Below are 25,637 nucleotides of genomic sequence, written 5' to 3' on the forward strand. Positions count from 1 at the left end.
TCATTAAAAAGTCAGAAAACAACAGGTGCTGGAGAGGATGTGGAGAAATAGGAACACTTTTACACTGTTGGTGGGACTCTAAACTAGTTCAACCATTGTGGAAAACAGTGTGACGATTCCTTAAGGATCTAGAACTAGAAATACCATTTGACCTAGCCATCCCATTACTGGGTATATACCCAAAGGATTATAAGTCATGCTGCTATAAAGACACATGCACATGTATGTTTATTGCAACAAAGACTTGGAATCAACCCAAATGTCCATCAGTGATAGACTGGATTAAGAAAATGTGGCACATATACACCATGGAATACTATGTAGCCATAAAAAAGGATGAGTTCGTGTCCTTTGTAGGGACATGGATGCAGCTGGAATCCATCATTCTCAGCAAACTATCGTAAGAACAGAAAACCAAATACCGCATGTTCCCACTCGTAGGTGGGAATTGAACAATGAGATCACCTGGACGCAGGAAGGGGAGCATCACACACAGGTTCCTGTTGTGGGGAGGGGGTAGGGGTGAGGGATAGCATTAGGAGATATACCTAATGTAAATGACGAGTTAATGGGTGCATTACACCACATGGCACATGTATACATATGTAACAAATCTGCACGTTGTGCACATGTACCCTAGAACTGAAAATATAAAAAACAAAAAAAAGAGTAATACTGTTTTTAAAAGACTGCTTTAGAATAAATGATGCAGAAAATCTTTTGTTAAACTGGTCTTATTGCTACTCCTCAGCTCTCTAGTGGTAGACGGGGATAGGCTTGTTAAGGGCAAAACTCTTGCCTATTCTGATAAATCTCTTATTTTTGTTAGTGCTAATGGGGACATCAAGATTAAGTTCCTTAATGGAATGCTGTTTTTCCAAATTTTAGAATAAACTACTGACTGTCATTATGGATCATTATTAACATGATCTTTATTCTAATATTACATTTTACAGTGTTTCAAGGTTAGGGTCTTTCCCCAGTGAAGGACTTCAGTCTAAGCATGTGCATACATGTTAAACAAGAATCAGTGAGTTGGGGAATGTCAGTCTTGCATAGTTTCTTAAGAACCAAAAAAAATGTGGTAAGTAAAAATAAAGGGGAAACAGGCAGGAAGGAAGGAAAGAAAGAAGAAGCAGGCCTCATTTTTGCCATTTACACCTTGTAAAAGAGGGGTTATGTTATTTTTAGATTTAAGAGGATCTTTCCAAAGCATCCCAAGGGTACTCAGTAATGATGCTTGGGTTTCTCTGATTGCTGGTAAGTTATGGAGTAGGTGCATGGTTCACTGAAAGGAAGGGAAGAAGGATAGCATCCCAGTGACAAAATGGAAGAAATGTCAATGGCCAGAAGAGAAGTTACTAAAAGATGGCATTTAGGAAAGGCAGAATGGGGTTTGGGGTTCAGCAGGAACCATATGATGAGTACTTTGTAAATGGCATTTCATTTAATTTTCAGAAGAACCTTATGAAGTCAATATTATTCCTACTTTACCATTGGGAAAACCAAGTATACAGATACTAGCTAATGGTCTCAGACTACAGAACTGATTAGTAGAAAGAGCTAGGACTTGAATCCAGAGCTGTTTTTCTTCAAAGTCCGTATTCTCTTCACCATGGTCGGGTTTGGAAGCTTTAGAAAAACTCACATTTTATCCTTGAATTTTAATCTGCTAAATCTAAGATCACTCTCAGCCAATGCATACAAGATTGCATAGCTGACTATGAGTCATTTTAAGTGGATTCTCCTGTCAACTCCTTTCTTCTTCCTGATATTGTAGACTCCAGAGACATCCCAAAAAAGCCTAAACACAGTTTTTCAAAGTGGACCCATTCCTTTCCAAATAGTATCTGTCTCCAAACATCTCAGGTTACCTAAGGGCATACACACTAGTGATGATTATTTTGGAAAGTTTTCTACTCCAGCAGTGTGTTTTTCAGTTATGCAATAGAAACTTTATGATACTGATGATGAAACACCTGGTTCAAAATGTTCAGTTGATACAGTTATCATTACTTTATGTTCTTACACTATTATAGTGTTAACAATTCTGCCTGGTTCTTCAAATTTCATTCACCTCTGCACAAACTGTAGTGCTAACTAATTATTATCTCACAAGTTCCAGTAATCAGAGCAAAAGAAGATTCCATCTCATGGGCAAAAAAAAATCAATTGAGGTGCTTTCTAAATTTTTTATTATCTTCCTTACCTGTGGTTATCTGCCATCTTTCTTTCCTAATGTCATCTGTATCTTCTCTGATTCTTGATCTTTTCTAGATTTATTTCTTGATCTTTCCAGAGAACACATTTTTTTCTTTTATTGATCAAGTCTCCTTTTTCATTTTTGTTTTTGCTTTTTCAGTTTCCTACTTTATTATTTTCTGCTGTTAGCTTTATTAGTTAACATAATTATTTCATAATTTTTTTTCTAAATCTCTTTGCACATTATTTTGCAATAAAGACATTTAGTGTATAATTTCACAGAATATTTGACTTTTCTATATTCTCTCTATTTTATTATGTAGGATTTTTGGTTTTCTTCTATTCCTAAAGAGTTTGTAATTTTCCCATTTGTGCTTTTTTATACAGATTCAAAGCATCTTTAAATTTCCATAGTATATCAATCAGGATAAATGTTTGTTGTTAATCTTATTCTTATTGTATTTTGATGGATGATGTGGTCTGTATGATTTCTGCCTTTTAAAATGTGTTGACCTAAGCCTGGGCAACAAAATGAGACCCCATCTCTACAAGGAATTTAGAAAATAGTTGGGTGTGGTGGCACGTGCCTGTAGTCTCACCTACACAGGAGGCTGAGGAGGGAGGATCACTTGAACTCAGGAGGCTGAGATTGTAGTGAACTGTGACCGTGCCTCTGCACTCCAATCTGGGCAACAGAGTGAGCCAGGTCTCCAATATAAAAATAAAAATAAAAGTGTTGACCTAAAGTTTGTGATCTAGTTGTTTCGAGAATATTCTATAGCTGTATGGAAAACATGGAATATTTATTCTCCATTTGGAGATGCTAAGATATTCATGAAGGTGTTCCTGTGTGTGGTTATAATACGTGTGTGTTATTTAAGATTATTTTTAATGGTCTGAATACATCTGCCAGCTGTACCAGTTTCCCCCAACCTCCAGTTGGAGTAGTTGCAAGGTCTCACATCCATTTCACAAACCTTTGCCAACAAGGTCTATTTCTATATTTCCACAAATGTGCAATCACAGTGTGGAGGGTGGAGTGTCACAACCAAGGGAGGGAAAATAGATAATGAAAAATAACATTTACCAGTGTAAATAGAATTGGCGTCACTGCAGATGGACTTGGTAGCCCCGGCAAAGTCGTTTCTTAGGGTTTCTATTTCCTGATCTACATGCCCTGAGCGGTCATATCTACCCGCCAGCATTGCAAGGTGTGTCGGGAGAAGCCAAGAGATAACGAATGTGATAAAGAAATAAATAACACTAACAGTGGTTGCTGCTATTTAGACACGGGAGCAGAAGGAAATGATAACTATGTAAAATGGCTAACAGGGACTCCAAGCAGGTGCTGTGTTTCTATTGGTTCCCTTCCCTGCCCCCATCTACCTTTAGCTTCCTCTGGGGACATCCTCCCTCCTGCATGGAGACACCACCGCCCAGTAACGTTTGGGCCTCCCTCTTCGTAGCCCTGGCAGTGTGGAACCCGCTGAAAGCGCGTTGAGGATGAGCAGAGACCTGCCAGCAGCCAAAATTCGCGCTTTAGCACAATCAGCCCTGGCCGAGCATGTGCAGTGTCTCCTCCTTCGGCAGTGGGGGCTGATGGGCAGATACTGCCCAAATGCTCATTCATCAGAAGAGGCTTTCGCTCCCGGACTCCCCTGGGCCTCGAGCAGAAAGCGTCTCCGCCACGGAGATACAGAGCTGGGAGCCTTCAAGGTCCTCCGCCACTCTCAGCAAGCCCTGCTCTCGATGGAGAGGAGATCGCTGGGTGATGGATGTGGGCTTCCAGGGAAGGTGCTCGCGCTGGTTCCGAGCCCTCCGGGGAAGATATTCGAGCGTGGAGCGTAAGCACAGGGCACGCCAGCCCGGGGGCCGCGGAAGCAGGCGCTGCGCGTCTCTGCACCACCGGGCCGCCTCCCAGCCCTCTTTCCCCAGTTTGCCCTCCTGCCGCAGTCCGGGCCCAGATTAATTATCTGCACTTGTGAGTGGGCACACACACAAGTTCTCCGGACACGATCCTTTCATGTTTCCCCGGCGGAGTCCACCTTTTTAAAGATTAACCTCCCAGCTACCGCGGGCAAGGGGGCAGGATGCGAGTGAGGCGGGGAGGGGCGTTTCACAGGTTCAGAGGCACCAAAATTAGCTGCCAGTGCTAAAAGGCTTTGTTTTCTTCGGTTTTTGACAAACAAATGAGGTGGGATGCTTGCTTGGCCGCCCGCTGCCCCAGCCCGAGCCCTTGGCTCACTTAGCAGCCTGATGCCGACTTTCAGACGCAGTCCTGTTCTGCTTACACCAGGGCTTCTTCGCCCCCTTGCCGAAGTGTGTAGCCCGGTGGATGCTGGGCGCGGGCTTTCCCTGGGCGCTTTAACGCGGCTTAGGCTAAAGCCCCAGAGCTCCCACCTTCTCACCTCCTGTTTATCGGCCCGCCCCTCTACCACAGCCAAAGGACGTGCCCCTTCAGTAGTGTCGGGGATTCCAGCCCCAGCGCGGGGGAGGGCGCCTCCCTATCCCCTCCTCCCCGTCGCCGCCTCGGCTCGGGGTTTTACTGCAGCAGCCGGAGGTGACAGCGACGCCTCAGCCGCCTCTGTTGCTCTCGGAGCCCCTGCTTCCCCTGCACTGGGAAAGCGCCCCCTCCCGAGAGGCTTGTCTCTGGAGAAGTGCGAACGAGCTGCAGAAAACCAAATTTTAAAATGTAGAAGTCGTTGAGCTGCATTCCTCCAAGGACCAGTCTGATCGCCCAGGACTGAGAGTGGCAGCGTTTGAGAAGTTGGGACCATAGAGCAAGGGGGGGAGGGGAGTGTTGCAGCACGCATTCTCTTCTGGAAGGAGTCGCTGGGAGCAGTGCGGTTGGACACAAGTTTGCGTAGGAGTGTTTTCCTTTTGTCAATAATTAATCACCGGATTTAGCCGGGTAAAATTTGAGTTTTAGCAATAGTCCTGAGGGCGGGGCCGAACACCTAACTCCGGGAGGCTCCCAGGCGCCCGGCACAGTGGGAAGCTCGCAGCAGCTGGGGAGGAGCCAAAGCCTCGGCGCTCACCTAAGCCGCAGGGAGATACACCCAACTAGGAGGTAAGCATCTTCCAAAATACCTACTTGAACTGTTAAGTAGCTTTAGTAGGATAGAATTCCTGTCTCTATAGGAGAAAAAATTAATACTGAGCTTTAATGCAATTTATCAGTTTATTATTTAACTGCATTACAATTTTCAGAATTGATGGATTTTTCCATTTACCTTTCACTATGTGGGAAACTAAGATGTTTCACTCAATAGAAGCCAAACTTTAACTGAAACTTTCCAAACTAAAAGAAGAGAAAATTACTTTGCTATTTTCACTATTTACCTTTGTGTAGTCCATTAACTACTCAGGAAAATATCATTGGGATGTGCTTGGTTTCCTTCTTAAATATTCATCTTTACCTGGTTCCATGCTCTTCTACAATCCCTCTCTGCCCATAAGCTACTTAAACTACTGTACTTTAGGCAATAGTACACACAAGCCACCTGCCAAAAAGTGAAGAATTTCCAACAAGGAATACATTTTAACATTCTCTTGTAAGTATTAAGTGGTATGTATTTTCTCAAAGATACTTAAGTGATCCTTTATAAGTAACCAAACTTCTTCACCAAAAGACAGCCAGCTAGAGTTAGCTGAATAGTTACCTTTGCCGTGGGGATGGTGAAGGTGGGGAAATGTTTAGAGAAGTGTTTTAAATATGAGTTGGACTCCAGATTTGTTTCAACTAAAGTGGCATTCAACTGGTTGGCAATTCACATATGAGCCCAGTGCATAATCAGATAAGGAGTTTGAAGAATTGTTAAATGTAAGACTTAGCCCCCAAAGTCCAAATAACTGCATCAGGGGAGTTGGGAAAGTTGGTTTTCAAAAATACTTTGTAGTGCAGTACTTATTTTGAATTAGACAAAAATTAGAAAATACATGGTCATTTTTGCTAGTGAAATTTTAAAATGTATACACAAAAATGTTGAATTTTTAATAACTTGATTTCCACATCTGAATTATTCCTATGCTGTTTAAAACAGGTCATTTTGGTGACTTTTTCAATGACTGTGATGGCTTTATACACAGATAACTAGACCAAAACCAACAAGCTGTAGTATGAAATGCACTGTCACTCTCATTACTCAGATATTTCTTTACAACTGTTGAATGGCAATAAGTTAAAAATTATTTGTCAAAACATGGACATTCTAGAATTTGACTAGATTTGAAGTTGAAAGTCAATTTGAAGTTGGAAGTCAACCAGTCCTCAACTCTCATTGGTTTTCTTAATTCACTGTAAATTTGCAAATACTTTATAAAAACTACCCTTTGTAATTATACAGCAATTCTATCTCTACTATGCTAATTATAAAGAGAGTTTTACCACTATTTTACCACCAAGTATAAAAGAAACAAAATATTCATTTCATAAAAAATGATCCAAACGGGACTCACTTCCAGAATGGTGATGTGAAGAGCTTTTCAAATCCACTCCCTAAAAACAACAATAACTAGTGAAAATTATAGATAAATAACCATTTAAAGTTGCTGGAAATTGTCCTGAGAACATATAGCATGAAGAAAATATATATTCAAGACAATCTCTTATATTTCAGTAAGAACTGCAAACAATTGTGATGCTTGAACCACAATATGTTTCCCCGCCCTCTCCCGTTGAGTGTGATGATGTTCCACTGTGGATGGGTGCAGCCAATAACACAGGGCCCCCTCTCAACCTAGATTCTCATCTACAGTATACCCTGAGAGAAGGAGACTACCAGCATTACTCATCATCCCCAGCTTTGAGTTTCAGAGCTCTATTCTAGATGAGAGCAACTGAGAGGTCTGAGACTCTCTTCCTCCAACCATCCTCCACTCTTAAGGCAGAGAATGAAGAACTCAACAACAAAAACACAAATAACCCATTTTAAAAGGGATAAAATATTTGAATAGACTTTTCTCCAAAGAGCAGGTACAAACAGCCAATTTACACATGAGAAGGTGTTTACTAGCCATTAGTGGTTAGGGAAATGAAAATCAAATCAAAACCACAATAGGATCGCACTTCACACCAACCAGAATGGCTATCACCAAAAAACAAACAAACAAACAAATAAAAATAGATAATAACAAGTGTTAGTAAGATGTAGGGAAAATTGAACTGTCACATATTGCTGGTATTGCTGGTGGGGATGTAAAATGGTACAATTGCTATGGAAGAGAGTTTGATTGTTCCTCAAAAAGTTGAAAATAGAATTACCACATAATCAAACAATTCCACTCCTAGGCATATATTCAACAGAACTGAAAACTTATGTCCATTCAAGAACTGTACACAAATGTTCATAGCAGCATTACTCATAACACCCAAAGAAGTTGATTGAAACAACCCAAGTTGTCTACTGAATGATGAATGGATGAATAAAATGTAGTATGGAATGAAATGACAAAATATTATGCAGCAACGAAAATCATGTGACTGATACACACTACAACATGGGTGAACATTGAAGAGATTATGTTAAGTGAAAGAAGACCACGTATTATATGATTTATTTACATAACATATCCACAATAGGCAAATCTACAGAGAAAGTAGATTAGTTGTTTCCTGAGACTGGAGTAGAAGGTAAGATTAGGGAGAAAAGGGGAGTGACTAAAGGATACACGGTGTCTTCTTGGAGTGATGCAAATAGTCTAAAATTGACTGTCATGATGGTTGCAATACTGTAAATATACTAAAAACTGTTGAATTGTGTACTTTAAGTAGGTAAATTGTATGGTGAGTTTTATCTCAATAAAGCTGGTTTTAAAAAATTTTTCAGAGTGTTAAAAGAACAAATGGGTTTAAAACTTAGAGTTGATGAATCCCCATGTACCATTTGACCAATAGTTTATGTGAGGCTTTTCCCCGAATGACCACGTTAAAATATATGAAATATTTAAGAATTTCACAGGTGTCACACAACTATGTGATTCACATATGTTTACCTGCCTGCCCAAACTTTTCTCCATTTAGAATTAAGTCAGATGTCATTAGTACAGTCCTACAAAGAACTCACTTGCAATGCTCTATCTTTTTGAACTCATCCACTCGTTATATTAATCCAGGACCTGTGAGGCCACTTGTTCCTCCTACTTCTAGATATGTCTAGTCCTTTATCAGTGATTCAGGCCAGCGGTTGAGTTTGTTCAGGCCCACACTGGGTGACAGAGGAAGGTACCTGGATCTCAGCCAAAAGTGTACTTGCCTTCTACTCAGATTAGCCCAGTTTTGCCTACACTAGATTGGCCCTAAAAGCCAGAGAGTCTTGGGAAGAGGAAAAACTGGAGCAGCCACTGAAGTCTTCACAGCATACTAACATGTCATTGTCAGAAAGCATCTGCTGTGATTATGTCAACCTCAAATGCAGGAGACACTCCCAAATAATTAATATGTTCCTCTATTCATCTTTTATGTTTTGAGTTCCCACAAGCTGCCTGATCCTGTACTAAGAACCACGAAATCAAATGATAATGTTTTGTCCAGAAATAAAAATATAAAACTAGTGAGCCTCAGAGTGTCATGGGGGTGGCAAGCAGCCTTAGCCTTGCTGCCAGACAGTTATAAGTTCATTGAAACAAACCATACCCTTAGCTTTAGGGATTCAAGTCTACTGGCTTCAGGAAACCTCAGGATTTTCCATTCTTACCAGCACAGGCTTATTCTTCCATGTGTATGTTTTTGAGGAGCATATCATGCTGATTCGTGTGGGTTTTGACTATCAAAGCTTTTGTAGAAGTCCACTGTAATATTTTGTCTAATTACAAGATTTATATAAAATAATTTTTAATGTTCAGCAACTTACTTTATTTTTATTTATTTATTTATTTTGAGACAGAGTTTCACTCTTTTTGCCCAGGCTGGAGTGCAATGGTGTGATCTCAGCTCACTGTAACCTCCGCCTCCCAGGTTCAAGCGATTGTCCTGCCTCAGCCTCCCCAGTATCTGGGATTGCAGGCGTCTGCCACCATGCCCGGCTAAATTTTTTTTTGTATTTTAGTAGAGATGGGGTTTCACTATGTTGGCCAGGCTGGTCTCAAACTCCTGTCATCAGGTGATCCACACACCTTGGCCTCCTAAAGTGCTAGGATTACAGGCATGAGCCACTGTGCCCAGCTCAGCCATTTGTTTATAAAATCAATACATGTATGAAAAAACTTGATTATAGTTACTTTTAAAATATTGCTTTCATCAGAATAATTCATTATCCAACAGATAAATATCTGTTGAATAAATGAACTATGGCACACCTACCCTGTACCAGGTCACTTCTAGGCCCTGAATAAGTAATAAACGAAACAGACAAAAATTCCCAATATGTCAGACATTAATAATAGTAAGTAAATCACATAATGAAGATAAGGGCTCTGAAGAAACATAAAATGGAGAAAAGAATGAGGTACAATTTTAAATAGTGGGATCAGGCTAGGAATTAAGATGATGCAATTAGAAAAATGTAAAATCACATACAAACCTGGCCACTGTAACTTGCCAAAAAGATTACTAGCTCCCAGTTAACTTCTCTCTTCCCCTGGGAAGCTTTGGTTTCCCCTTGCCATTACCTTCAACCACCAACATTATTTTGCTGCCTATATTTGCTGTTGTTTCATCAGAAAAAATAGTACATTAGCACAAAGGCATTCCAAGCAGGCATAAGGAAGACATAACCCAACACCTGCTCTCGAGAATTACAACCTACGTAAATCACTGCATTATAATAACAAAAATTGTTGCTCAGAGAAATCATTAGCCTGTTCTTTCAGTTTACTTTTGGCCTCTTCCTCTAGTTTCGTCCTGGATTCTTACAGTCTTCCAGAGAAGTGTGTGGTAAATAATTAAGAACTAGTTCCCCAAAGTTAATACCGTTTGAAGAGTGAAAGAGTTGGGGAGAAGTGAGGTAACAGAAATTTCCAGGCCACCATGCCCAGGTAAATGGAGAACAAGTCTTTCAGAACTATGGAAAGTGAGCAGAGCATCAGATCCCACAGACCAACTGGAAAAAAAGAGGGAAAAAGCAACCAGTCTCCACTTTACCAGATTGTCCCAGAATTCCTACTTCAGGGCACTTGGTTTAAAAGAGACCTGGGGAGGTCTCTTTCTAGTGAAATATTATGGGTACAGCAGCTTTCTTGGACTAGAGCTTTTAGTAATGGCTTAAAAGGGAGCAGAGACTTGAATTCGCAAGTCAAAAGGATACATTTATTTCAGACTTAGAGGAAAAGTGTTTAAGAATATTCAGAATAAAGATAAAGTTAGAAATAAGTCAAAAGACCCCCTGTCACAATGGAGTTATTATGGAGCATTAGAATTCTCATTCATTCATTCAACAAATTTTCATTGAGCAGCTACTATGCAGCAGGCCCTCAGGTAACAAGACAGAAGAGGACCTTATTTCAAAGACCTTTCCCTCTGAGGATATGTTATATGCCTTTTGTGACAAAATGTCTGAGAACACAGGAATAAGGACAACTTTCTGATCTGCCGACCTGACACCTCCTCCAGACTAGCTTAGAGTCTTCTTCTATGCCCCTGAGTACCTTATACTTCCCTATCATAGCATAAACCACGCTGTGTGTGGGTGCTTGCTTAATTGTTCCTCCTCTTCTCTAGAAAGCAGCCCAAGGACAGTGACCGTGTCTATCTTATTGACAGTTTATATCCCTCCTACATCCTTGCTAAATACTTGACTCAGTGGCTAGCTGGCTGGAAGGATGGATAAATGATTTGCCAGGTTATGATCAGAACTCCTTATATAGAGAGGCAGCCTGAGAGAGTGGTTAAGAGTGTGTGCTCTGCATTCACCATGAGACTTTGGGCCAGTTTTAAAATTTCCCAGTGCCCCAATTTCCTCATTGGTAAAACAGGTATAGAAGTAGTGCATCTGTTATACTGTTGTTAAGTGAACTGAATAAAGAAATTCATATAAAGTGCTTACCAAACTTCTGAAACATAAGTTGCTCAATAAATATCTATTATTATTACCAGTATAAAATGGCAGTTTCCAGGTGACACTTTGCTATTTAAGTATTGCATCCCTACTCTTTCAGCTCCATTATAAGATCAAAGGATGTCAATTAGTAATTCCAAGCTAAAGTTATCACTTTGAGTTCAATATCTATAAAAATATTAAAAAGAGAATTTGGGAATAAATGTAAGTACCCTATTGAAAAAGAAAGTTAAAATGATTCAAAAAAAGAAAGAGGGAAAAAAGCTCAAGATGTCATGTCCAGAGCAACTTTTCTGGGGTAATAATACCACACTTACATTCCCCATAGATAGCCAAAATATTAGTTTATGTTTATGTCCTGGAACATTCTAATTGTGTCTCATAGAAATAAGCATCAATGAATGTTCACTGATGAAGAAGTAGAAAACAAAGCCAAAATAATTTTTTTATATATATGTGTGGCTGTATCCTATTTGAAGTTTAGTCTTATCTAAACCTAAGGGTGTTGTATTATCTTTTTGTTTCTGTTGAAAATCTAATGCTTTTTTCTATGCGTGACCTTTAATCAAAATTAGCATAGTGCCTCCTCGTATGGAGTTATCTATTACCATCTAAATGAGACGAAAAGCTAACCTGTGACCAACATATGGAAACCCGGTAACTTTGCTGCTTTCTTCTACTTCTATCTGAGAGAATATGCTTGGGCTCTTCCCCTACCAAAGGGGTCCTCATAGGAAATTTCAAATCTCACTCAAAAACATTTTTATTTTAATTACTTAGATAGGGACCTTTGATGACTGTGGGATCTCTGAATTGGGAGCCATCACACATGAAGGAAAGCATGTCAATATCCAGGTGATGCCTGGCAGACATGCCCAGGCCCACTGAAAATAGAAGCTGTCCTGATCAACTATCCAGGCAGAACTTTCTTTTAGTCTCAAAATATTTCTGGCATTATTACTAGGCAATGACTGCTGTATATCTGTTTAGATAGAGAAATTAAAAAAAAAAAAAAGTAGTTTAAGTTTAATAGATTTAAACCTGCCACAGGATCTACACAAACATATACACATATTTTTTTACTGCCTTGGCTGATAATCAGCAACCTAATGAAAAACTGAAATATTTAACACTAGGATAGTAATAGCACTGAATTAGAGATTTTATGGATTTTTTTTTTCATATACCATCTATACATCCTGTGTCATTTTCCCATAGAATGCACAGGGGTAGAAGTTTTTGTAAAGTACCTAAAACAATGCTAAGCTTATAGTAGTGACCAATAAACATTTGTGGTACAAATGGAATAAATCTTGAGGTACCTTGAAATTTAGCCTAATGCGATCATTAGAAAGATGATTAGAAAACTGTGTAAAGATATTTGAAAATCCTTTTGAGCAAAATTAATTGAAAAAATCAGAATACAGAATTAAATACATACTTTGATTACAACCAAGTGTGAAAGAAAAACATGATAGAAAAAAAAATCCAAAGTTTTAACAATATACAAAGTTTTTTTAAAATGGTAAAATTGTGGGTGTCTACATTTTTCATAATATTTTATAATTTTTATTGTGATATTTCAGGGGATATTTTATGTCTATAAGAGCAGGTATGGTTTTAACAGTGGTTAAAACTATACATAAACAAAGAAATTATTCTTTGTGATTAAAAACCAAAATCTATTAGCATAGCAACAATATTTCTCTTCAAGTTGTCAACGAAGTCTTCTGACTTAGCTACGTTCTTTATCTGATCTACCTTCACCAACATTGAATTTAATGTACCAAAGTCAGTATTTGTCACTCAACGAGTCAAGAAAATCTGATTAACTGTACTATTTCTAGAGACAGTTTTAAAATATATTATACTATTGATGGAGAAGCATTATTTGTCACATAACATAGAATCTTATCTCTCTAGTGAGGTTAAGAGTTAAAGAAATGTTTTCCTAAAAAGTTTACCTTTGGTCTTCTCTAAAATCTTTTAAGCTAAACATAATGGAACCAACATAATGGAAATGAAATTTAGAAATAAATAACCTTCTGATCTAGTATTTAGCAACTGTAAACTCTTAAGAACATAATTGACACCTTATTTTGAAATGATAAAATAAATTAATTTGGTTACTTTTAAATTTAAAAATGATATACAAACATATTAGTTGATATAAATATATATATTTGAAAATAATACAAAGAAACAATACAAAAATATATTTGTAAATATACATTTGTACATGTTATTGCTATCATATTGTATAAAGCTGCAACAGAAAAATTCAACAACTTCTTATAAATGTTGTCTAATTGTCTCTACCTTTGTAATCAAACATAATATCACTACTACTCACTAAATTAGACACTGTAGAAAGTGTTTACTCAATTTTCATGGGCTTTATGAATAATATATGTTAAACAGGCCCAGTTCCTCTAACAATCCTTTAAATAAGTTATTTCACAGTCTGGTCACGCAGCTTTTTAATCTAATTATTTGTCATCATAAACAAGGCAACTGTTTAAGCAATAACAAGCTGTACCTTGATCATTCCCACTCTCACAGTTATCAGTTTTGATTAACTATCGATTCTAATTTGTTTCTTGTTTATAGAATCAAAAAAATGAATTCTCATATTTGGCAGGGAAAAAGTCGAGAATAGTTAATGCTGTGGAGTACAAATTTGATTTTTAGAAGGAAAAGCAAAAAGTAGTTAAGAAACAAAGTGAACAACTTAAAAAATTTGATGTGAACTCTTTACCAAAGGACTGTCATGGGGAGGTGGAGTCGCAGTACATTTGTCCCTTAGTTCAATGCATTTGAAGTGGAAGATTCTTACTTAATATTTAGCAATATGCTTGAGAGAACAGGATCTCATGTGTTTGATCTTTTTCTAAGAATAGTAAACTGCTTCTCCTTTATTAACTCAGCCATTGAAGAGTAATTTTAAGTAAAATTGATTTAGGTTCACTTTATTGATAGAAAAATTAGACATAGAAACATACATAACTGAGCCCAATAGTTCAGTTACTAACCCTTCTTACTCCTGGAGGCTGCAGATACCATGTCTACTCTGCGACGGAGAGCTTGGGCCTTTAAAATTTTAATAGGTTGTTTTATTGCCTAAAACTTTGAACAAAGAAAAAATAAATCAATCAGGTCGGCCTAGTTCTGGTTTTGATGGGCAGGAAAATCAGGTTATAATTTAGAACAACAGCAAAGAAAAGCTGTTCCACAAGTTGCCTCTGTTTAGTAGGAAACAAGCATCAATGCAAACACAAAACAGATGACTCAGTACGTCTGCGATCTGCCAACTTCCTTCAGGGTGAATTCTTTCTACCAGACTCATGGGAATTATCATTTCACCCACTTATATCATATGTCCCTGAAGGATTCAGTAGAATCACCTAAAAGGAATCTGTTAGATAAGAGGAAATAAAATGCATGTAGAAAATAGAAGGAACAAATAATAATTGTGACAAAAGTTACTATCTTTGAGCCCTTGCTAAGACAAGTCATTACTAAGGATCTTTCACCAATGTTGTGTTGTTTAATCTCCACAATAATGCAGAAATAATGGATAATAGCCATGTTATTGATGACATAACTAATGTTCAAAGAGGTTAAACAATATCCAAATACCATTCAATAGCAAACTCCAGTTTGCCAATTTCAAAATCCACACTTTTTTTTTTAATATGACAAAAACATTTTTAAAAAAGTAAATAATTCTCTAGTGGAGTATTTAATTCTACTGTAGAAATACTATCTCAGAATCAGTGACATTTTAGTAATATCTTCTTAAAACCTGCCTCGTGACTCATAGCAACCCTTAGAAGGTGTTGTCTAGCCTCTGCTTGAACAATTTTCCTAATGGAGCTCTCACTGCCTCACCACATAACCCATTCCCCTTTAGACAGCTCTTATTGTTTAAAGTTATTCCTAAGGTTCACCCCTGAAAACAATACAATAGTTCCAAATCTTCTCCTCCACAACAGTGTATAACACCCTTTAATCCCTTTTAGATCTCTTAAGACCTCCATGACACATTCCTCCCCCAAAATCTTCTCTTAGCATTTCCCAGAGGAAACTTTCCAGGACTTCTCCATCTAGCTTTGTACGGATATGCTTAGCTTGCTGGAGTGACCATTTTAACAGCTAGAGGAAGAGTGCCAATCAAGTCCAGAAGCCATATCCCCTTTTTCTCATCTGTGACACCGTATTTCTATAGATATGAAAGAATATTGGACCGCTTATTTATTTATTTGGCAGTCATGTCACAATACTATTGGTTTAAAATGAATTTGAAGCCAGTAAAAAATACTTAGTATTTTTACCTGAACTCCTTATAAGCAAAATTTTCTCCAATCTTATCCTTACCAATTATCTTTTTGTATGGAAGAACAGGACCTTTTTAGTCCCCCATTTTACTCTCAGAATCTGCAATCTGCTAAGTCTGTTATCCCTCACCCCATAACATGGGAACATCTGGAAATCTGATCATACATACATTCTATAACTTAATTCATATGGATAAAAGAGCTACAAATGGTCAGGGCAAAGTGCCAAAACCTGGGGCTAACTACTGAAGACACACTAACCATCTTTATGATGCTTCACAAATTACAAGATATTTTCACATATATTTTCTCATTTAATTCTCACAACTAATCTATGCATAAGACAATATCATTGTTCTATATGTGAGGAAAAACACTGAGAAAGACTATATGACATGCCTGATGTGACACATCAAATAAATGATACAATAAGATATAAGCATTAGTGCTTCTGACTATATCTAATGTGATTTTAAAGACAGATTTTTTATAGATCGTGATTAATCTAATCTCTTTCTTCCCCGTGCCCCTCATGGATATTAAGATAGACTAATAAAGTTAAGAAATATTGGGGGGCGGAGCAAGATGGCCGAATAGGAACAGCTCCAGTCTCCAACTCCCAGCGCGAGCTACACAGAAGACCGGCGATTTCTGCATTTTCAACTGAGGTACTGGGTTCATCTCACTGGGGAGTGCCAGACGATCGGTGCTGGTCAGCTGCTGCAGCCCGATCAGCGAGAGCTGAAGCAGGGCGAGGCATTGCCTCACCTGGAAAGCGCAAGGGGGAAGGGAATCCCTTTTCCTAGCCAGGGGAACTGAGACACACAACACCTGGAAAATCGGGTAACTCCCACCCCAATACTGCGCTTTAAGCAGACAGGCACACCAGGAGATCATATCCCACACCTGGCCGGGAGGGTCCCACACCCACGGAGCCTCCCTCATTGCTAGCACAGCAGTCTGTGATCTACCGGCAAGGCAGCAGCGAGGCTGGGGGAGGGGCGCCCGCCATTGCTGAGGCTTAAGTAGGTAAACAAAGCTGCTGGGAAGCTCGAACTGGGTGGAGCTCACAGCAGCTCAAGGAAACCTGCCTGTCACTGTAGACTCCACCTCTGGGGACAGGGCACAGTAAATAATAACAAACGCAGCAGCTCTGCAGACGCAAACGACTCTGTCTGACAGCTTTGAAGAGAGCAGTGGATCTCCCAACACGGAGGTTGAGATCTGAGAAGGGACAGACTCCCTGCTCAAGTGGGTCCCTGACCCCTGAGTAGCCTAACTGGGAGACATCCCCCACTAGGGGCAGTCTGACACCCCACACCTCACAGGGTGGAGTACACCCCTGAGAGGAAGATTCCAAAGCAAGAATCAGACAGGTACACTCGCTGTTCAGAAATATTCTATCTTCTGCAGCCTCTGCTGCTGATACCCAGGCAAACAGGGTCTGGAGTGGACCTCAAGCAATCTCCTACAGCTACAACCTACAGCTGAGGATCCTGACTGTTAGAAGGAAAGCTATCAAACAGGAAGGACACCTACACCAAAACCCCATCAGTACATCACCATCATCAAAGACCAGAGGCAGATAAAACCACAAAGATGGGGAAAAAGCAGGGCAGAAAAGCTGGAAATTCAAAAAATAAGAGCGCATCTCCCCCGGCAAAGGAGCGCAGCTCATCGCCAGCAACGGATCAAAGCTGGACGGAGAATGACTTCGACGAGATGAGAGAAGAAGGCTTCAGTCCATCAAATTTCTCAGAGCTAAAGGAGGAATTACGTACCCAGCGCAAAGAAACTAAAAATCTTGAAAAAAAAGTGGAAGAATTGATGGCTAGAGTAATTAATGCAGAGAAGCTCACAAACGAAATGAAAGAGACGAAAACCATGGCACAAGAAATACGTGACAAATGCACAAGCTTCAGTAACCGTCTCGATCAACTGGAAGAAAGAATGTCAGCGATGGAGGATCAAATGAATGAAATGAAGCGAGAAGAGAAACCAAAAGAAAAAAGAAGAAAAAGAAATGAACAAAGCCTGCAAGAAGTATGGGATTATGTAAAAAGACCAAATCTACGTCTGATTGGGGTGCCTGAAAGTGAGGGGGAAAATGGAACCAAGTTGGAAAACACTCTTCAGGATATCATCCAGGAGAACTTCCCCAACCTAGTAGGGCAGGCCAACATTCAAATCCAGGAAATACAGAGAACGCCACAAAGATACTCCTCGAGAAGAGCAACTCCAAGACACATAATTGCCAGATTCACCAAAGTTGAAATGAAGGAAAAAATCTTAAGGGCAGCCAGAGAGAAAGGTCGGGTTACCCACAAAGGGAAGCCCATCAGACTAACAGCAGATCTCTCGGCAGAAACTCTTCAAGCCAGAAGAGAGTGGGGGCCAATATTCAACATTCTTAAAGAAAAGAATTTTAAACCCAGAATTTTATATCCAGCCAAACTAAGTTTCTTAAGTGAAGGAGAAATAAAATCCTTTACAGATAAGCAAATGCTTAGAGATTTTGTCACCACTAGGCCTGCCTTACAAGAGACCCTGAAGGAAGCACTAAACATGGAAAGGAACAACCGGTACCAGCCATTGCAAAAACATGCCAAAATGTAAAGACCATCAAGGCTAGGAAGAAACTGCATCAACTAACGAGCAAAATAACCAGTTAATATCATAATGGCAGGATCAAGTTCACACATAACAATCTTAACCTTAAATGTAAATGGACTAAATGCTCCAATTAAAAGACACAGACTGGCAAACTGGATAAAGAGTCAAGATCCATCAGTCTGCTGTATTCAGGAGACCCATCTCACACGCAGAGACATACATAGGCTCAAAATAAAGGGATGGAGAAAGATTTACCAAGCAAATGGAGAACACAAAAAAGCGGGGGTTGCAATACTAGTCTCTGATAAAACAGACTTTAAACCATCAAAGATCAAAAGAGACAAAGAAGGCCATTACATAATGGTAAAGGGATCAATTCAACAGGAAGAGCTAACTATCCTAAATATATATGCACCCAATACAGGAGCACCCAGATTCATAAAGCAAGTCCTTAGAGACTTACAAAGAGACGTAGACTCCCATACAATAATAATGGGAGACTTCAACACTCCACTGTCAACATTAGACAGATCAACGAGACAGAAAGTTAACAAGGATATCCAGGAATTGAACTCATCTCTGCAGCAAGCAGACCTAATAGACATCTATAGAACTCTCCACCCCAAATCAACAGAATATACATTCTTCTCAGCACCACATCGTACTTACTCCAAAATTGACCACGTAATTGGAAGTAAAGCACTCCTCAGCAAATGTACAAGAACAGAAATTATAACAAACTGTCTCTCAGACCACAGTGCAATCAAATTAGAACTCAGGACTAAGAAACTCAATCAAAACCGCTCAACTACATGGAAACTGAACAACCTGCTCCTGAATGACTACTGGGTACATAACAAAATGAAGGCAGAAATAAAGATGTTCTTTGAAACCAATGAGAACAAAGATACAACATACCAGAATCTCTGGGACACATTTAAAGCAGTGTGTAGAGGGAAATTTATAGCACTAAATGCCCACAAGAGAAAGCAGGAAAGATCTAAAATTGACACTCTAACATCGCAATTAAAAGAACTAGAGAAGCAAGAGCAAACACATTCGAAAGCTAGCAGAAGGCAAGAAATAACTAAGATCAGAGCAGAACTGAAGGAGATAGAGACACAAAAAACCCTCCAAAAAATCAATGAATCCAGGAGTTGGTTTTTTGAAAAGATCAACAAAATTGACAGACCACTAGCAAGACTAATAAAGAAGAAAAGAGAGAAGAATCAAATCGACGCAATTAAAAATGATAAAGGGGATATCACCACCGACCCCACAGAAATACAAACTACCATCAGAGAATACTATAAACACCTCTACGCAAATAAACTGGAAAATCTAGAAGAAATGGATAATTTCCTGGACACTTACACTCTTCCAAGACTAAACCAGGAAGAAGTTGAATCCCTGAATAGACCAATAGTAGGCTCTGAAATTGAGGCAATAATTAATAGCCTACCAGCCAAAAAAAGTCCAGGACCAGATGGATTCACAGCTGAATTCTACCAGAGGTACAAGGAGGAGCTGGTACCATTCCTTCTGAAACTATTCCAATCAATAGAAAAAGAGGGAATCCTCCCTAACTCATTTTATGAGGCCAACATCATCCTGATACCAAAGCCTGGCAGAGACACAACAAAAAAAGAGAATTTTAGACCAATATCCCTGATGAACATCGATGCAAAAATCCTCAATAAAATACTGGCAAACCGGATTCAGCAGCACATCAAAAAGCTTATCCACCATGATCAAGTGGGCTTCATCCCTGGGATGCAAGGCTGGTTCAACATTCGCAAATCAATAAACATAATCCAGCATATAAACAGAACCAAAGACAAGAACCACATCATTATCTCAATAGATGCAGAAAAGGCTTTTGACAAAATTCAACAGCCCTTCATGCTAAAAACGCTCAATAAATTCGGTATTGATGGAATGTACCTCAAAATCATAAGAGCTATTTATGACAAACCCACAGCCAATATCATACTGAATGGGCAAAAACTGGAAAAATTCCCTTTGAAAACTGGCACAAGACAGGGATGCCCTCTCTCACCACTCCTATTCAACATAGTGTTGGAAGTTCTGGCTAGGGCAATCAGGCAAGAGAAAGAAATCAAGGGGATTCAGTTAGGAAAAGAAGAAGTCAAATTGTCCCTGTTTGCAGACGACATGATTGTATATTTAGAAAACCCCATTGTCTCAGCCCAAAATCTCCTTAAGCTGATCAGCAACTTCAGCAAAGTCTCAGGATACAAAATCAATGTGCAAAAATCACAAGCATTCTTATACACCAGTGACAGTCAAACAGAGAGCCAAATCAGGAATGAACTTCCATTCACAATTGCTTCAAAGAGAATAAAATACCTAGGAATCCAACTTACAAGGGATGTAAAGAACGTCTTCAAGGAGAACTACAAACCACTGCTCAGTGAAATAAAAGAGGACACAAACAAATGGAAGAACATACCATGCTCATGGATAGGAAGAATCAATATCGTGAAAATGGCCATACTGCCCAAGGTAATTTATAGATTCAATGCCATCCCCATCAAGCTACCAATGAGCTTCTTCACAGAATTGGAAAAAACTGCTTTAAAGTTCATATGGAACCAAAAAAGAGCCCGCATCTCCAAGACAATCCTAAGTCAAAAGAACAAAGCTGGAGGCATCACGCTACCTGACTTCAAACTATACTACAAGGCTACAGTAACCAAAACAGCATGGTACTGGTACCAAAACAGAGATATAGACCAATGGAACAGAACAGAGTCCTCAGAAATAATACCACACATCTACAGCCATCTGATCTTTGACAAACCTGAGAGAAACAAGAAATGGGGAAAGGATTCCCTATTTAATAAATGGTGCTGGGAAAACTGGCTAGCCATAAGTAGAAAGCTGAAACTGGATCCTTTCCTTACTCCTTATACGAAAATTAATTCAAGATGGATTAGAGACTTAAATGTTAGACCTAATACCATAAAAATCCTAGAGGAAAACCTAGGTAGTACCATTCAGGACATAGGCATGGGCAAAGACTTCATGTCTAAAACACCAAAAGCAACGGCAACAAAAGCCAAAATTGACAAATGGGATCTCATCAAACTAAAGAGCTTCTGCACAGCAAAAGAAACTACCATCAGAGTGAGCAGGCAACCTACAGAATGGGAGAAAATTTTTGCAATCTACTCATCTGACAAAGGGCTAATATCCAGAACCTACAAAGAACTCAAACAAATTTACAAGAAAAGAACAAACAACCCCATCCAAAAGTGGGCAAAGGATATGAACAGACATTTCTCAAAAGAAGACATTCATACAGCCAACAGACACATGAAAAAATGCTCATCATCACTGGCCATCAGAGAAATGCAAATCAAAACAACAATGAGATACCATCTCACACCAGTTAGAATGGCGATCATTCAAAAGTCAGGAAACAACAGGTGCTGGAGAGGATGTGGAGAAATAGGAACACTTTTACACTGTTGGTGGGATTGTAAACTAGTTCAACCATTATGGAAAACAGTATGGCGATTCCTCAAGGATCTAGAACTAGATGTACCATATGACCCAGCCATCCCATTACTGGGTATATACCCAAAGGATTATAAATTATGCTGCTATAAGGACACATGCACACGTATGTTTATTGCAGCACTATTCACAATAGCAAAGACTTGGAATCAACCCAAATGTCCATCAGTGACAGATTGGATTAAGAAAATGTGGCACATATACACCATGGAATACTATGCAGCCATAAAAAAGGATGAGTTTGTGTCCTTTGTAGGGACATGGATGCAGCTGGAAACTATCATTCTTAGCAAACTATCACAAGAACAGAAAACCAAACACCGCATGTTCTCACTCGTAGGTGGGAACTGAACAATGAGATCACTTGGACTCGGGAAGGGGAACATCACACACCGGGACCTATCATGGGGAGGGGGGAGGGGGGAGGGATTGCATTGGGAGTTATACCTGATGTAAATGACGAGTTGATGGGTGCAGCACACCAACATGGCACAAGTATACATATGTAGCAAACCTGCACATTGTGCACATGTACCCTACAACTTGAAGTTTAATAATAATAAATAAATTTAAAAAAAAAAAAAAAAGAAAAGAAAAAAAAAAGAAATATTTTCTACAAACAAAATCTCACCCAGAAACTGAATTAGAGAGCAGACCAAAAGCAGTCTGCTCCAACAGAAGTGAGGTGGGGTGTTCTTAGCCCCTCCCTTTGCCCCTCCTTGGGCCTCCCCTCAGCCCTGGTACCTGTGGCACTTTATAATCCTCAGAGTACAATTGGGGAATCACTAGCCAATGGCATGTCTTCAAACTGTGACCTTTTCTAAAAATAATTTTTCAAACAAGGATGGCTTGTTGGGCCTTGTTTTTTTATTTTATTTTATTTTATTTTTATTATACTTTAAGTTCTGGGGTACATGTGCACAACGTGCAGGTTTGTTACATATATATACTTTTGCCATGTTGGGGCGTGACACCCATTAACTCATCATTTACATTTGGTATATCTTCTAATACTATCCCTCCCCCCTACCCCTTCCCCACAACAGGTCCAGGTGTGTGATGTTCCCCTTCCTGTGTCCAAGTGATCTTACTGTTCAATTCCCACCTATGAGTGAGAACATGCAGTGTTTGGTTTTCTGTCCTTGCCACAGTTTGCTGAGAATGATGATTTCCAGCTTCATCCATGCCCCTAAAAAGGACATGAACTCATCCTTTTTTATGGCTGCATAGTATTCTATGGTGTATATGTGCCACATTTTCTTAATCTAGTCTATCATTGATGGACATTTGAGTTGGTTCCAAGTCTTTGCTATTGTGAATAGTGCTGCAATAAGCATACATGTGCATGTGTCTTTATAGCAGCATGATTTATAATCCTTTGGGTATATACCCAGTAATGGGATGGCTGGGTCATATGGTATTTCTAGTTCTAGATCCTTGAGGAATCGCCACACTGTCTTCCGCAATAGTTGAACTAGTTTACAATCCCACCAACAGTGTAAAAGTGTTCCTATTTCTCCACATCCTCTCCAGCACCTGTTGTTTCCTTACTTTTTAATGATCACCATTCTAATTGGTGTGAGATGATATCTCATTTTGGTTTTGATTTGCATTTGTCTGATGGCAAGTGATGATGAGCATTTTTTTCATGTGTCTGTTGGCTGCATAAATGTTGTCGTTTAAGAAGTGTCTGTTCATATCCTTTGCCCACTTTTTGATGGGGTTGTTTGTTCTTTTCTTGTAAATTCCTTTGAGTTCTTTGTAGATTCTGGATATTAGCCCTTTGTCAGATGAGTAGATTGCAAAATTTTTCTCCCATTCTGTAGGTTGCCTGTTCACTCTGATGGTAGTTTCTTTTGCTGTGCAGAAGCTCTTTAGTTTAATTAGATCCCATTTGTCAATTTTGGCTTTTGTTGCCATTGCTTTTGGTGTTTTAGACATGAAGTCCTTGCCCATGCCTATGTCCTGAATGGTATTGCCTAGGTTTTCTTCTAGGGTTTTTATGGTTTTAGGTCTAACATTTAAGTCTTTTATCCATCTTGAATTAATTTTAGTATAAGGTGTAAGGAAGGGACCCAGTTTCAACTTTTTACCTATGGCTAGCCAGTTTTCCGAGGACCTTTTATTAAATAGGGAATCCTTTCCCCATTTCCTGTTTTTGTCAGATTTGTCAAAGATCAGATGGTTGTAGATGTGTTGTATTATTTCTGGGGCCTCTGTTCTCTTCCACTGGTCTATAGCTCTGTTTTTGTACCAGTATCATGCTGTTTTGGTTACTGTAGCCTTGTAGTATAGTTTGAAGTCAGGTAGCATGATGCCTCCAGCTTTGTTCTTTTGGCTTAGGATTGTCTTGGCAATGTGGGCTCTTTTTTGGTTCCATATGAACTTTAAAGTTGTTTTTTCTCAATTCTGTGAAGAAGGTCACTGGTAGCTTGATGGGGATGGCATTGAATCTATAAGTTACCTTGGGCAGTATGGCCATTTTTTCATGATATTGATTCTTCCTATCTATAAGGATGGAATGTTCTTTCATTTGTTTGTGTCCTCTTTTATTTCGTTGAGCAGTGGTTTGTAGTTCTCCTTGAAGAGGTCCTTCACATCCCTTGGAAGTTGGATTCCTGGGTATTTTATTCTCTTTGAAGCAATTGTGAATGGGAGTTCACTCATGATTTGGCTCTCTTTTTGTCTGTTATTGGTGTATAAGAATGCTTGTGATTTTTGCACATTGATTTTGTATCCTGAGACTTTGCTGAGGTTGCTTATCAGCTTAAGGAGATTTTGGGCTGAGACAATGGGGTTTTCTAAATATACAGTCATGTCATCTGCAAACAGGGACAATTTGACTTCTTCTTTTCCTAACTGAATCCCCTTGATTACTTTCTCTTGCCTGATTGCCCTAGCCAGAACTTCCAACACTATGTTGAATAGGAGCGGTGAGAGAGGGCATCCCTGTCTTGTGCCAGTTTTCAAGGGGAATGCTTCCAGTTTTTGCCCATTCAGTATGATATTGGCTGTGGGTTTGTCATAAATAGCTCTTATTGTTTTGAGATACGTTCCATCAATACCGAATTTATTGAGAGTTTTTAGCATGAAGTGCTGTTGAATTTTGTCAAAGGCCTTGTCTGCATCTATTGAGATAATCATATGGTTTTTGTCTTTGGTTCTGTTTATAGGCTGGATTACATTTATTGATTTGCATATGTTGAACCAGCCTTGCATCCCAGGGATGAAGCCCACTTGATCATGGTGGATAAGCTTTTTGATGTGCTGCTGGATTCGGTTTGCCAGTATTTTATTGAGGATTTTTGCATCGATGTTCATCAGGGATATTGGTCTAAAATTCTCTCTTTTTTTGTTGTGTCTCTGTCAGGCTTAGGTATCAGGATGATACTGGCCTCATAAAATGAGTTAGGGAGGGTTCCCTCTTTTTCTATTGATTGGAATAGTTTCAGAAGGAATGGTACCAGCTCCTCCTTGTACCTCTAGTAGAATTCGGCTGTGAATCTGTCTGGTTCTGGACTTTTTTTGGTTGGTAGGCTATTAATTATTGTCTCAATTTCAGTACCTGTTATTGGTATATTTAGGGATTCAACTTCTTCCAGGTTTAGTCTTGGGAGCATGTATGTGTACAAGAATTTATCCATTTCTTCCAGATTTTCTAGTTTATTTGCGTAGAGGTGTTTATAGTATTCTCTGATGGTAGTTTGTATTTCTGTGGGATTGGTGGTGATATCCCCTTTATCATTTTTTATTGCATCTATTTGATTTTCCCTCTTTTCTTCTTTATTAGTCTTGCTAGTAGTATATCAATTTTGTTGATCTTTTCCAAAAACCAACTCCTGGATTCATTGACTTTTTGAAGGGTTTTTTGTGTCTCTATCTCCTTCAGTTCTGCTCTGATCTTAGTTATATCTTGCCTTCTGCTAGCTTTTGAATGTGTTTGCTCTTG

General features: G+C 39.1%; 1 protein-coding gene across 1 annotated transcript in view; it reads left to right on the plus strand.

Annotated features, from left to right (window-relative positions):
- Window positions 1-3,883: 3,883 nt before the first annotated feature.
- The window catches only part of LOC103241384 (uncharacterized), a 33,084-nt gene continuing 11,330 nt past the window's right edge, over window positions 3,884-25,637 (plus strand). The window contains 3 exon segments of the mRNA XM_038002645.2: window positions 3,884-4,067; window positions 4,070-4,608; window positions 4,610-5,272. Coding sequence (XP_037858573.2) covers window positions 3,974-4,067; window positions 4,070-4,608; window positions 4,610-4,666 — 690 coding nt within the window. The 5' untranslated portion in view covers window positions 3,884-3,973 and the 3' untranslated portion in view covers window positions 4,667-5,272.

The sequence above is a fragment of the Chlorocebus sabaeus genome, chromosome 15 (genome assembly GCF_047675955.1).
Source record: "Chlorocebus sabaeus isolate Y175 chromosome 15, mChlSab1.0.hap1, whole genome shotgun sequence".
Lineage (NCBI taxonomy): Eukaryota > Metazoa > Chordata > Mammalia > Primates > Cercopithecidae > Chlorocebus > Chlorocebus sabaeus.